Source organism: Hypomesus nipponensis, chromosome 8, assembly GCF_054491055.1.
Source record: "Hypomesus nipponensis isolate SF chromosome 8, ASM5449105v1, whole genome shotgun sequence".
NCBI lineage: Eukaryota > Metazoa > Chordata > Actinopteri > Osmeriformes > Osmeridae > Hypomesus > Hypomesus nipponensis.
In genome coordinates, this window is record NC_140368.1 from 637,310 (window position 1) to 650,208 (window position 12,899).

The following is a 12,899-nucleotide window of genomic DNA, read 5'->3' on the forward strand; positions in this document are numbered from 1 at the left end:
CCTGTGATGTTGTGTCTGTCCCAGAGACCAGATGCTGATCCCGGATAGATACAGCTGGAGGGGGGGGGGGGGGTTGGGGCGCTATCTAGCCTGTCTTATCTGGGAGGGAAGACCTGGTAGCATCAAAGCTACACATGCTAACATCCTCCCTCCACCTCCCCATCCAGACCCCACCCCCTCCACCTCCCCATCCAGACCCCACCCCCTCCACCTCCCCATCCAGACCCCACCCCCTCCACCTCCCCATCCAGACCCCACCCCCTCCACCTCCCCATCCAGACCCCACCCCCTCCACCTCCCCATCCAGACCCCACCCCCTCCACCTCCCCATCCAGACCCCACCCCCTCCACCTCCCCATCCAGACCCCACCCCCTCCACCTCCCCATCCAGACCCCACCCCCTCCACCTCCCCATCCAGACCACACCCCCTCCACCTCCCCATCCAGACCCCACCCCCTCCACCTCCCCATCCAGACCCCACCCCCTCCACCTCCCCATCCAGATCCCACCCCCTCCACCTCCCCATCCAGACCCCACCCCCTCCACCTCCCCATCCAGACCCCACCCCCTCCACCTCCCCATCCAGACCCCACCTCCCCATCCAGACCCCATCTTGCTGGACCAGCTCTTCAGTAGGAGACTGTCCTGGTCTTCAGTAGGAGCCTGTCCTGGTCTTCAGTAGGAGCCTGTCCTGGTCTTCAGTAGGAGCCTGTCCTGGTCTTCAGTAGGAGCCTGTCCTGGTCTTCAGTAGGAGCCTGTCCTGGTCTTCAGTAGGAGCCTGTCCTGGTCTTCAGTAGGAGACTGTCCTGGTCTTCAGTAGGAGCCTGTCCTGGTCTTCAGTAGGAGATTGTCCTGGTCTTCAGTAGGAGACTGTCCTGGTCTTCAGTAGGAGACTGTCCTGACAGTAGTTGTATAATCGTATCTAGGAAAGTTTAACAATGAAAACACATTGTTCCTTGTTTGTTGACCGGTAGACAATGTTTATTTACAAATCATCACTGTGCATACGTGTGTGTGCTCTGTGTGTGTGTGTGCTCTGTGTGTGTGTGCTCTGTGTGTGTGTGTGAGTCCTCTGTGTGTGTGGGCTGTGTGTTCTCTGAGTGTGTGTTCCCTGAGGCAGAGCAGGTGAAGTAGTGATGGGTGTTTAGGTGAGCATGCAGGGAGAAACACTAAACAGGGACTGTGTGTCCTGTGATCATGGCGTCTAGACAGTGTCTCTCCTCAACCTAATTAACACACAAACACACATCCACATGAGCACACACACACCACGCGCACATCCACACACACAACTGTGTGTGAGGTGTATACAAGGAATGTTTCCCGTCACAAGTTCAGTTGAACAGCAAAGTCTGCCGTGGGGTAATTATAGAGCCAAACAGACTGAGCTCTGCTCCTTGCTGTCCACACACACGTTGTAGCCCTCATATGTGCAGTTCTGTACCTGTTGATGCCTTGACCACTGCTTCCTACTTCTATGCTGTGCCAGAGGACCCTCCCGCCTCTTCACCTCCTCCCTCAGGTGTCGTTCTCTCAGATGAACCTCTCCCTACTCCGCAGGTAAAGCTGGTTTCCCCGGCGACGGCCTCGTCCCGGAGGACCGGCGCCCCCTGCTGGGCCTCGTACTGCATGGCAGTGGAGAGCGAGGCGGCGGCGTACACGCTGTGGAGAGCAGAGGAGCGGTTGGCACGCATACACTGCTGGGGGAACAAGCTGATCTGCTCAGCCAGCTCCATAGCTGCCTTCAGGGCTGACACATACACACACACGCATGTAAAACACATGAAAACATACACACACGCATAAACATACACACACGCACATATCCCCCCTTCTATATTTAGATCTCACCACTTGGTATCTCCTGGCTCTAGCTAGCTAAGCAGGCCTAGCCTCCTGGCTCTAGCTAGCTAAGCGGGCCTAGCCTCCTGGCTCTAGGTAGCTAAGCAGGCCTAGCCTCCTGGCTCTAGCTAGCTAAGCAGGCCTAGCCTCCTGGCTCTAGCTAGCTAAGCAGGCCTAGCCTCCTGGCTCTAGGTAGCTAAGCAGGCCTAGCCTCCTGGCTCTAGCTAGCTAAGCAGGCCTAGCCTCCTGGCTCTAGCTAGCTAAGCAGGCCTAGCCTCCTGGCTCTAGCTAGCTAAGCAGGCCTAGCCTCCTGGCTCTAGCTAGCTAAGCAGGCCTAGCCTCCTGGCTCTAGCTAGCTAAGCAGGCCTAGCCTCCTGGCTCTAGCTAGCTAAGCAGGCCTAGCCTCCTGGCTCTAGGTAGCTAAGCAGGCCTAGCCTCCTGGCTCTAGCTAGCTAAGCAGGCCTAGCCTCCTGGCTCTAGGTAGCTAAGCAGGCCTAGCCTCCTGGCTCTAGGTAGCTCAGCAGGCCTAGCCTCCTGGCTCTAGCTAGCTAAGCAGGCCTAGCCTCCTGGCTCTAGCTAGCTAAGCAGGCCTAGCCTCCTGGCTCTAGGTAGCTAAGCAGGCCTAGCCTCCTGGCTCTAGGTAGCTCAGCAGGCCTAGCCTCCTGGCAGCAGGGCAGTAGGACTCTGACTGCTCCAGAGCCTGTGGAAGGCCTTTCCACTGTGATGGAAGACCTTTCATGAATTAATACAGGAAATACCATGTTGAAATGCAAATATAATGTAAATCAGCACTGGATTGCTGTTATGAATGGGGGAGTGGAAGGAACTATCTATGAGTTACTGCTCCGGCCTGTTTTATCATAACCAGGAGAGGAGGATGAAAAAACAGGACTATAGAAAATGAAATATATAACAATAAGCTGCGAAGAGACAAGCGCCTCTAAGGCTCACATACCCTGACCACCCGGCACTACTCTGTTAACCAATCCGAAGGCCAGGGCCTTCTGTGCACCGATTGGCCGACCAGTCAGAATGAGGTCCATGGCCCGGGATAAGCCAATGAGGTGGGGGAGGCGGACAGTGCCGCTGTCGATCAGAGGAACTCCTGTGGAACCCAGACAGAACAATGAGAACCTTAAACAGGAGAACCCTCTCTCTCTGTACATTGGTAGAGATACTGGTACCATAATCATTCTTGACTGATGACTTGTCGCTGTGGAGTGTTTCTGAGAGTAAGTTATGAGCATAAAGTCTGTGTTTGAACAGCTTCTGCTCCATTCAGCTCCCTAAATGACCCCGAGCCTCCATAACACCTCCGTCCCAGTCTGGGCCTGCCCACATCCTGCACAGCCCATAACACCTCCGTCCCAGTCTGGGCCTGCCCACATCCTGCACAGCCCATAACACCTCCGTCCCAGTCTGGGCCTGCCCACATCCTGCACAGCCCATAACACCTCCGTCCCAGTCTGGGCCTGCCCACATCCTGCACAGCCCATAACACCTCCGTCCCAGTCTGGGCCTGCCCACATCCTGCACAGCCCATAACACCTCCGTCCCAGTCTGGGCCTGCCCACATCCTGCACAGCCCATAACACCTCCGTCCCAGTCTGGGCCTGCCCACATCCTGCACAGCCCATAACACCTCCGTCCCAGTCTGGGCCTGCCCACATCCTGCACAGCCCATAACACCTCCGTCCCAGTCTGGGCCTGCCCACATCCTGCACAGCCCATAACACCTCCGTCCCAGTCTGGGCCTGCCCACATCCTGCACAGCCCATAACACCTCCGTCCCAGTCTGGGCCTGCCCACATCCTGCACAGCCCATAACACCTCCGTCCCAGTCTGGGCCTGCCCACATCCTGCACAGCCCATAACACCTCCGTCCCAGTCTGGGCCTGCCCACATCCTGCACAGCCCATAACACCTCCGTCCCAGTCTGGGCCTGCCCACATCCTGCACAGCTCATGATGTCACATGTTTTTATAACCCCAAATCATCTGCACAAGGCCCCCAAGAACAAGTGCTGGAAACCCTGTCTCCTCGTATCCAGGGATAAAAGGTTCCCAATTCTCTCTCATAAATCAAACAAACAATACTCTGAATTATTTTATTTTTTTTACTTTCACTCCTTACACTTTTTACACAAATATCTGTACTTTTTAATTCTTACAAGCAAGGCTTGTTACTTGTCCTTTGTTCCTGGTTATCACGCACAAGAAACGTAAGATAGTCTACAAAGCTACCATAATGCAAGGCAGAAGGCAACAAGAAAAATATGTGAAAAATGTGTCAAAAATATGTATGCATTTCTTGGTGAAATGTTTTTGGTAATATTTTGTATATTTTGACAAATATTTGAGAAAAAATGTTAGTGAAACATATGTGGAAATTATTTGTGAAAATTGATAAGTTATGAGCAGAAAGTGTGTCAGCACTTCAACTTTTTAGACATGAGTATCTGTACTTCTACTTGAGATGTGTGTATTTTTGCCATCTCTGGTGTTAATACATCTGAAACTAAACACTGATCTGGGTCCTCCGTAAGGGGGCAAAATAGGTGGGGAGGAGGGAGGCCAGATCCTAATATTCACTGGGGAAGCATCACAGATTAGAGGCAGGAGGAAGAGAGGGGCAGTCTACAGACAGGAGAGACAGATTGGAGACAGAGGGAGAGAGAGACAGATTAGAGACAGGGAGAGTCATTAGAGACAGGGAGAGTCATATTAGAGTCAGGAGAGACAGACAGATTAGGAACAGGGGGGAGAGAGAGAGAGAGTGAAGGCAGGCTGGCCTAGACAGTCTCAGTGCTGTTGGCACCATGTTATCAGTAGCCGGAAAGCTCTTCTTATCCTGCCCTGCCCCCCACCCTGCCCCCCACCCTGCCCCCCACCCTGCCCCCGGAGACAGACCCCCTTGTCTCTGGCGTGTCCTGTTTGCTCCTCAGCCTTTGTTCTCTGTGAATGGATCCGGTGTGTGTGGGGAGACGCCGCCTTGAAGTCGTCTAAAACAAAAGGACACCTTTGGAGGCTGGCCTGCAGGGTGGTGGCCCGCTGCAGGTGCTGTGGAGACCTGAGAGAGAGCTGCCCTGCTTAGATGTGTCTCTCTGATCCTCCTGCCACGCTCCTGCTGATAGCAGAGGTCCTTGTCTTGTGCCAGACCGGCTGAAGCAGGGTTCTGCATGTGTCAGCAGAGCCTATTGGCCAAGGCCTTGGCCTATTGTCTCCCAGAATAGATATAAGAGGTGTTTCTCTTCCTGACTGTATGCACTGCAGGCCCAGTGCACACACACTGGGAATCCCAAGAGGAAGAAAAGCACACTTATTATCAACACAATATTAAGCTCAGTAGAAGTTTGATAAATGCATTTAAAACATCTAGAACATGCAGAACACGGGGGCTTGAGGACCAAGGTAGAGAACCACTGGGCTAGAGGGAGAAGTGGCAGAGAAGTGCTGAATGAAGGCTGGTTCTCCCTCAGCTCTCCAGTCTGCTGGTGATACTGGCATCCACCCCTCCTCACAGCACAGCCCTCCTCACAGCACAGCTCTCCTCACAGCACAGCTCTCCTCACAGCACAGCCCTCCTCACAGCACAGCTCTCCTCACAGCACAGCCCTCCTCACAGCACAGCCCTCCTCACAGCACAGCTCTCCTCACAGCACAGCCCTCCTCACAGCACAGCCCTCCTCACAGCACAGCCCTCCTCACAGCACAGCTCTCCTCACAGCACAGCCCTCCTCACAGCACAGCCCTCCTCACAGCACAGCCCTCCTCAACAGGCTCTCATGAGGGTTAGGCTGTCTGATCCGGATTAGAGATTTCCAGAGAAACCCTGACAGGGTGGATAAGGAGAGGAAAAGTTCAACTCTCTGAGTAGTTTGTCTTTGAAGTCCTGGCTGCAGCTTGTGGAGCATGTGAGCCAGACAGGAGGAGGCTGGGGAAACCATGAGGAATGAAGATCAGAGTGGAGGTTTGATCCCCAGCCAGACCACAGGTCCATGTTAGACCCTCACTGCTAACTGTCTGTCACTGCTAACTGTCTGTCACTGCTAACTGTCTGTATGTACGGGGAAACCTGAACAGATCGAGGTCTGAAACACTAAATCTCACTCAGAAACATAAAACACACACGCATTCACAAACACATTCAGGCATGCACACACACACACACACACACACTCCAGGGCTAGAGGGCTTCAGGCCATCTCTGAGCTTTGGGTCAGGAGAGCTGTGGTCTCCATGACTACGGTCCACCTGTGGTCAGGACATCTCAACCACACACACACACACACGACTACAGAGACTCCTGGTTGGGATGTTCACACCTCAGTTGTAAACACTCAGATCTTGACTCTGCTGACACAAAGTTATGATTCTACCAACAAGAAGTTATGACTGCTAACATGAAGGACACAAAAACATCAGGCCATCCTTCCAGCCATATCTGGGGGCCGTGTGACAAGAAGATCGGTCCCTAGATCCGAACATGAACACATGACATCAGAACTCATCAACTACTGACCACTCACCAATACTGATCCCTGAGACATGGTGACCTGGGGGCTTCTGAGGACAAGCTGGTGGAGGTGAGGGTGGAGGTGAGGGTGGAGGAGAGGGTGGAGGTGAGGGCAGGGTGGAAGTGAGGGCAGGGTGGAGGAGAGGGTGGAGGGGAGGGTGGAGGAGAGGGTGGAGGGGAGGGTGGAGGGGAGGGTGGAGGGGAGGGTGGAGGAGAGGGTGGAGGAGAGGGTGGAGGGGAGGGTGGAGGAGAGGGTGGAGGGGAGGGGAGGGTGGAGGGGAGGGCAGAGAGGAGGGCGGAGAGGAGGGGAGGGTGGAGGGCAGGGTGGAGGGGAGGGTGGAGGAGAGGGTAGAGGGGAGGGCGGAGAGGAGGGCGGAGGGGAGGGTAGAGAGGAGGGGAGGGTGGAACGCAGGGTGGAGGGGAGGGTGGAGGAGAGGACCGAGAGGAGGGCAGACAGGAGAGGAGGGTGGAGGGGAGGGAGGAGGGGAGGAAGAGAAGGAGAAAGGAGGGAGAGAAGAGGGAGAGAGAGGAGGAAGAGAGGGAGAGAAGACGGAGAGGGAGAGACAGGAGGAAGAGAGGGAGAGAGGAGGGAGAGAGGGAGAGGAGGAAGAGAGAGGGAGAGGGAGAGAGGAAGGAGAGAGGGAGAGAGAGAGAGAGAGAGAGAGAGAGAGAGAGAGAGAGAGAGAGAGAGAGAGGAGAGAGAGAGAGGGAGAGACAGGAGGAAGAGAGGGAGAGAGGAGGGAGAAGAGGGAGAGAGAGGGAGAGGGAGAGAGGAGGGAGAAGAGGGAGAGAGGAGGGAGAGGGAGAGAGGGAGAGAAGAGGGAGAGACAGGAGGAAGAGAGGGAGAGAGGAGGGAGAGAGGGAGAGAGAGAGAGAGAGAGAGAGAGAGAGAGGAGAGAGAGAGAGAGAGAGAGAGAGGAGGGAGAGGAGGGAAAGGAGGAGGAGGAGGGGGAGAGGAGGAGGAGAGGGAGGGAGAGGAGGGGGAGAGGAGGAGGAGGAACATACCAAACCTGCGACAGAACACCCCCATGATGGTGCTCTCGTCCAGCACCCTGAGGTCGGCCAGCAGAGCCAGCTCCAGCCAGCGCGTAGCCACTGACCGCTGCTATCAGGGGCTTAGACAGCTGCAGCCTGGAGGGTCCCTGGGGACACCACAACACACACACCACCACACACACTGCATCAGACAGACACTAGAGATAGAGTACAAAAATATCACAGAACTCCCACAACCATAAATCATTTACATATTCGTGTTTGACATATTATAAGACGACCACTTCAGTTCCAAACATAGACGAGCCCCAACAGATGATGTCCACAGACACAGACACACACAGAGGCTACAGCTGCACTGCACAGACACAGACACACACAGAGGCTACAGCTGCACTGCACAGACACAGACATACACAGAGGCTACAGCTGCACTGCACAGACACAGACACACACAGAGGCTACAGCTGCACTGCACAGACACAGACACACACAGAGGCTACAGCTGCACTGAAGATCAGAACAACCCTTTCAGTGAAGGTTACATTACCTGGGCCACACTGTTGTAATAACCTATACCGCTAGCCAGAGAGAAGTAACCAGGTACAAATACTTTGTTACTGTACCATGGAGCAAGGCAGAAGGCAATAAGAAAAATATGTAAAAAAAGTTTCTAAAAAGGTTGACATTTTTCTTTTGAAATAAAATGTTTCAATATTTTTACTGTCATTGCACAACTTCATTTCCTGGTTATCGAGCACCACAAATGTAAGCTAGTCTACAAATCTACCATAAAGCAAGGCAGAAGGCAACAAGAAAAAAAGTACAAAAATCTTTGCGAAAAACCTTTCTCCTCTACAATGCTCTACCCCTGACACTCCTCCACATAGCCCCATCTGTTGATAGACAGACTGGGAGCTCTGCAGACAAGCCAGCTCACCATAGGACCAGGGCCTTTGGTGACATCTTGCTCCAATTTGACGGAGGCCGTATGATTGGCCAGCTCTTTCAGATCGTAACCAGCACAGAAATTCCCTCCTGGAAGAGACCACAAGATTACTGAGTATGGTGGCTGGAGCCTGGGGAGGAGAGGGGGGGGAAACAAGCAGGACTTTAGAGAGTCAGAGCTGCAATTAGGAGAGAGGTTTGTTCTGAATGAGGAGGACCTCACTCCAATAGAGAGCCACAGTCAAGTCTCTCTCTCTCTTTCTCTTTCTCTCTCTCTCACACACACACACACACACACACAGCTCAGCACGGAAGCAACACCCCAGGCCCTACGCCCTGGTGTTGGATGATGTGGTAAATACAACATGACTCCAGAGTACAAACACTACAACACAACTGAGGAACAGAGCTGTAAAGGGTGAGGCTGCACTTGTGAGTGTGATGATGGTGAGGATGGTGAGGATGATGGTGAGGATGATGGTGAGGATGATGGTGGTGGTGGTGATGATGATGTTGATGATGGTGAGGATGATGGTGATGATGATGGTGAGGATGATGGTGAAGATGATGGTGAGGATGATGATGGTGAGGATGATGGTGGTGGTGGTGATGATGGTGATGATGATGGTGAGGATGATGGTGGTGGTGGTGATGATGGTGATGATGATGGTGAGGATGATGGTGAAGATGATGGTGAGGATGATGATGGTGAGGATGATGGTGGTGGTGGTGATGATGATGTTGATGATGGTGAGGATGATGGTGGTGGTGGTGATGATGGTGATGATGATGGTGAGGATGATGGTGAAGATGATGGTGAGGATGATGATGGTGAGGATGATGGTGGTGGTGGTGATGATGATGTTGATGATGGTGAGGATGATGGTGGTGGTGGTGATGATGGTGATGATGATGGTGAGGATGATGGTGGTGGTGGTGATGATGATGTTGATGATGGTGAGGATGATGATGGTGAGGATGGTGAGGATGATGGTGGTGGTGGTGATGATGATGTTGATGATGGTGAGGATGATGGTGATGATGATGGTGAGGATGATGGTGAAGATGATGATGAGATTGGATAACTAACATTATTCCTTACGTAACAGTCTGGATAACTAACTAGTCTGATTTCAGAGCTCAGGAACCTTTAGAGCTTCACAAACAGATGGCTAATCTTTCACTTCACCTGACCACAAACATGTGGAAATATGATTCCAAAAAGCTCAAAATATGTAGCCTGGTCTTAACCAGACCCTCGTACATTTTATTTGTACAGAGAGTCTGGGATCGCTCCATTGACAAGCGTTAACTTCCTTAAGGGCGGGTACTCTGTGGAAGTTTAAAACTATTGGATCTGCCAAGAGCCACTCTGGATCTGCCATTAACAATTGCTAGCGTTCGCCTTAGCCAATTCCTTCACCACTACTGTAACGGGGCTAGCTGCCGTAGCTGGAAAATCAAACTGTTCCCGAACCCCGTGGGGAGGAGGGCCACAACATCATGGCCACCAACAAAACTCAGCAAGGAATGTTCTTGCTTCGGCTTTAATTTATGAATTTTTGGCAGCGTTGTCACAAGGGACCAAATAGCTTCGCTCGCATCTTTCTCTGCCGCCATGACTGAACTACAACTCAAACTAGCGCACGACATCAACATCATCATTCTCAGCCACTCCCTCTGTTCGCTAATTGGACCTACAAAAAATGTGTTTCTGAAAACCGACTGAGGCACTGAAATCCCAGACCTAGTACACAAGCAAAATCCAAATTGAGTGGAAGTACGTAGGAGGGCAGAGCCAGGCTACAAAATATGCGGCAAACAGGTGCAATTACCCATTACTGATAATATAGCAAGAGAAAAGTACTGAGACCCACATCATCACAAGAGGAAAACTGCTTCCTCACGTTCCCAGAGTTCATATTTCAACCTGCACACGTCAACCTGTCATTTAGAAACATGGAACAATGACTAATCATCGCAGCGGCCGGCCATCTTGCGACGGCAGAGGTGCAAGTCAACACACAGAATGCTTTGGGCATATTAACAACACATAACGGACCCAGCGCATATCACAGAGCAGCACTTTGCCAGAGTGCTTTCAGTCTGACATGGATCAGGCTCCTCCTGGCTTCTCTCCAGTCTGCAGTGCGCAGCCAGGCAGATGAAGTGAGCACTTGTGAGGGCCCAGGGAGAGGGCCCAGGGAGAGGGCCCAGGGAGAGGGCCCAGGGAGAGGGCCCAGGGAGAGGGCCCAGGGAGAGGGTCCAGGGAGAGGGCCCAGGGAGAGGGTCCAGGGAGAGGGTCCAGGGAGAGGGCCCAGGCTGAACATTATTTCCAGTGAAGGACTTCATTAGGACCCATACCACATGATTATTCTGAAAGGTATTACCAGGGTGGTATGATGCTGCTGCACTGGGTCTGACACGGAGCAGACCCCTAGCAGCTGGGTGTGTGTGTATGTGTAGGTGTGTGTGTAGGTGTGTGTGTGTGTAGGTGTGTGTGTAGGTGTGTAATACAGGCACAGGCTCCAATGGCTCTCAGGACCCCTCAAGACCCCTCCAGCACATCTATGAGCAGCAGGACTTGGGAGGGATGAGAGAGAAGGAGGGACTATGGGGAGGGAGGAGGGATGAGAGAAAAGGAGGGACTATGGGGAGGGAGGAGGGATGAGAGAGAAGGAGGGACTATGGGGAGGGAGGAGGGATGAGAGAGAAGGAGGGACTATGGGGAGGGAGGAGGGATGAGAAAGAAGGAGGAGGACGACAGTCAAGTCTCTCTCTCTCTCTTTCTCTCTCTCACACACACACACACACACACACACACACACACACACACACACACACACACACACACAGCTCCTAGACAGGGATTATGGGGTCTCTTCTCACCGTTTCCATGGAAAATCGCCACACTCAGCTGGGGGTCTCGGTCGAAGGCAGACAGCTCGTCCACCAGCCTCGCCGCAGTCTCCCGGTTCACCGCGTTACGCACCTCCGGACGGTTTATCGCCACAGTAACCACCGCTCCTCGCCTGGCAGAGACCACAGTCTGCCCAGAGACTGCACACAATGCCAAAGAAGAAGAAGACACATCGCTCAGAGGCTGAGCGCCGACCCAACAAACAGAGTCGCTCGCCAGCAACTTGAGGAATGGAATGTAAATTGTTCTGTGAGAGAGATCTGGCTGGATGACAGTAGAGGATAGTTGGCCATGTGGACATGGTCATAACCCTAACCCTAACCCCAGTGACACTGCATGACTACTGAAGACACCACTCAGACCCAGGGTCTGCAAAAGCACTCCCTGAAATAAGACGACTATAACCAACAGTATTATATCCAATTTATAATTAAATATGTAGCTCTACGTATATCATGTACTGTGAACGCCCTAAAAGATTGGAATAAGTCTGAAAGTTTGCGCATCTTCTACAGTTGTTTACAGCTGTGCGCAGGCACCTAATAGTAAATGTACTCTATAAAATTCTCGCTTCTCTTTAGGGAGACGGCATCCAAATACCCTTCAGCCGGGTCACCTTCCCACTTTCCCTGAAGGCGAGGGTGCGCTGCCGCCTGCTGTTCAATACACGTCATTACAGGTGAAACTAATATGTTTCTGATATAGTGTTTTTTTTTTACTTTTCATACATTAATTTCTGTTGTATTACGTCTGAACAGCTACGTATCCGTCCCTCCTTTCTCTGCAGAGGTCGTGTTTCGCCCTCCGTCGCCAGCGCTGCAGAACTGGGCTCGGCTAACCTCTCTGGGAGAAGTAACTCTCCTCAGACTTTGAGCTCTGAAAATACGCTTCCATGTCTGCCAAGACATCGGGAAAGTTTAAGGTCTAGATTGTGACTCCTGGGTTTAGCTCTGTCCACACTGCTCGCTATTTATATATTGAAAAAAAGTATGCCTATAACTAACTATGCTAGCGAAACTTTTCAAACTAACTTTTCTCTAAGGGTGTCACTTAAACGGTCCGCTTAGAAACTAGAATCAAAGGTGTATTGTCCGGGGATTCGGTACAGCGAAGGTGCTGGCAGGAGGACATGACTTTAGTTTGAATAGACAAACATTTCCTGCCTGTCACGCACAACAAATGTAAGCTAGTTTTTTCAAACTTTCAAAACGTATTTTTAGAAGACATAAAATCAAGCTTTTTTCACACTGTGAAGGGAGAAGAGAGAGGAGAACAAAGTCCTAAAGGCAGGATAGGCAAGTTGCGCGAAGCGAGCTATTTTCGGTTGGACACGATTCAAATCAAAATATCCCACCTCCTTCCTTCAAAGCCAGTTCCACAATACTACAGTAAAGACCATTGAGTGGAGGGGCAGAGTGCGCGCAGGTAGGTAGGTAGACAGACAGGTAGCCCGTCCAATCACTAGTCAGGGTATCCCTTAATGATTGGTCAAGTTTATTACAGTATTGCAACGCCCACAAATGGCGGAATTATTTTATATTACCATCAAACCTTTAGATTTATTGGTTGCTATCAAGTTATGAAATTACTTACGGCAAATAATACAAAAAGTGCTTCTCAACAACATTGCCTACCCTGCCTTTAAGCATAGTACAATAGAGTTAAGTAGAGTATTGT

The 12,899-nt window shown here is 51.9% G+C and overlaps 1 protein-coding gene across 1 annotated transcript; it reads right to left on the reverse strand.

Annotated features, from left to right (window-relative positions):
- Window positions 1–1,459: 1,459 nt before the first annotated feature.
- LOC146274625 (uncharacterized) lies at window positions 1,460–11,896 on the reverse strand. Its single transcript, XM_084703674.1, is given in 7 exon segments — window positions 1,460–1,751; window positions 2,799–2,948; window positions 7,364–7,434; window positions 7,436–7,500; window positions 8,295–8,392; window positions 11,192–11,362; window positions 11,839–11,896. Coding segments are annotated over 7 exon segments (888 nt in total). The 3' UTR covers window positions 1,460–1,476.
- Between the last annotated feature and the right edge of the window lie 1,003 nt (window positions 11,897–12,899).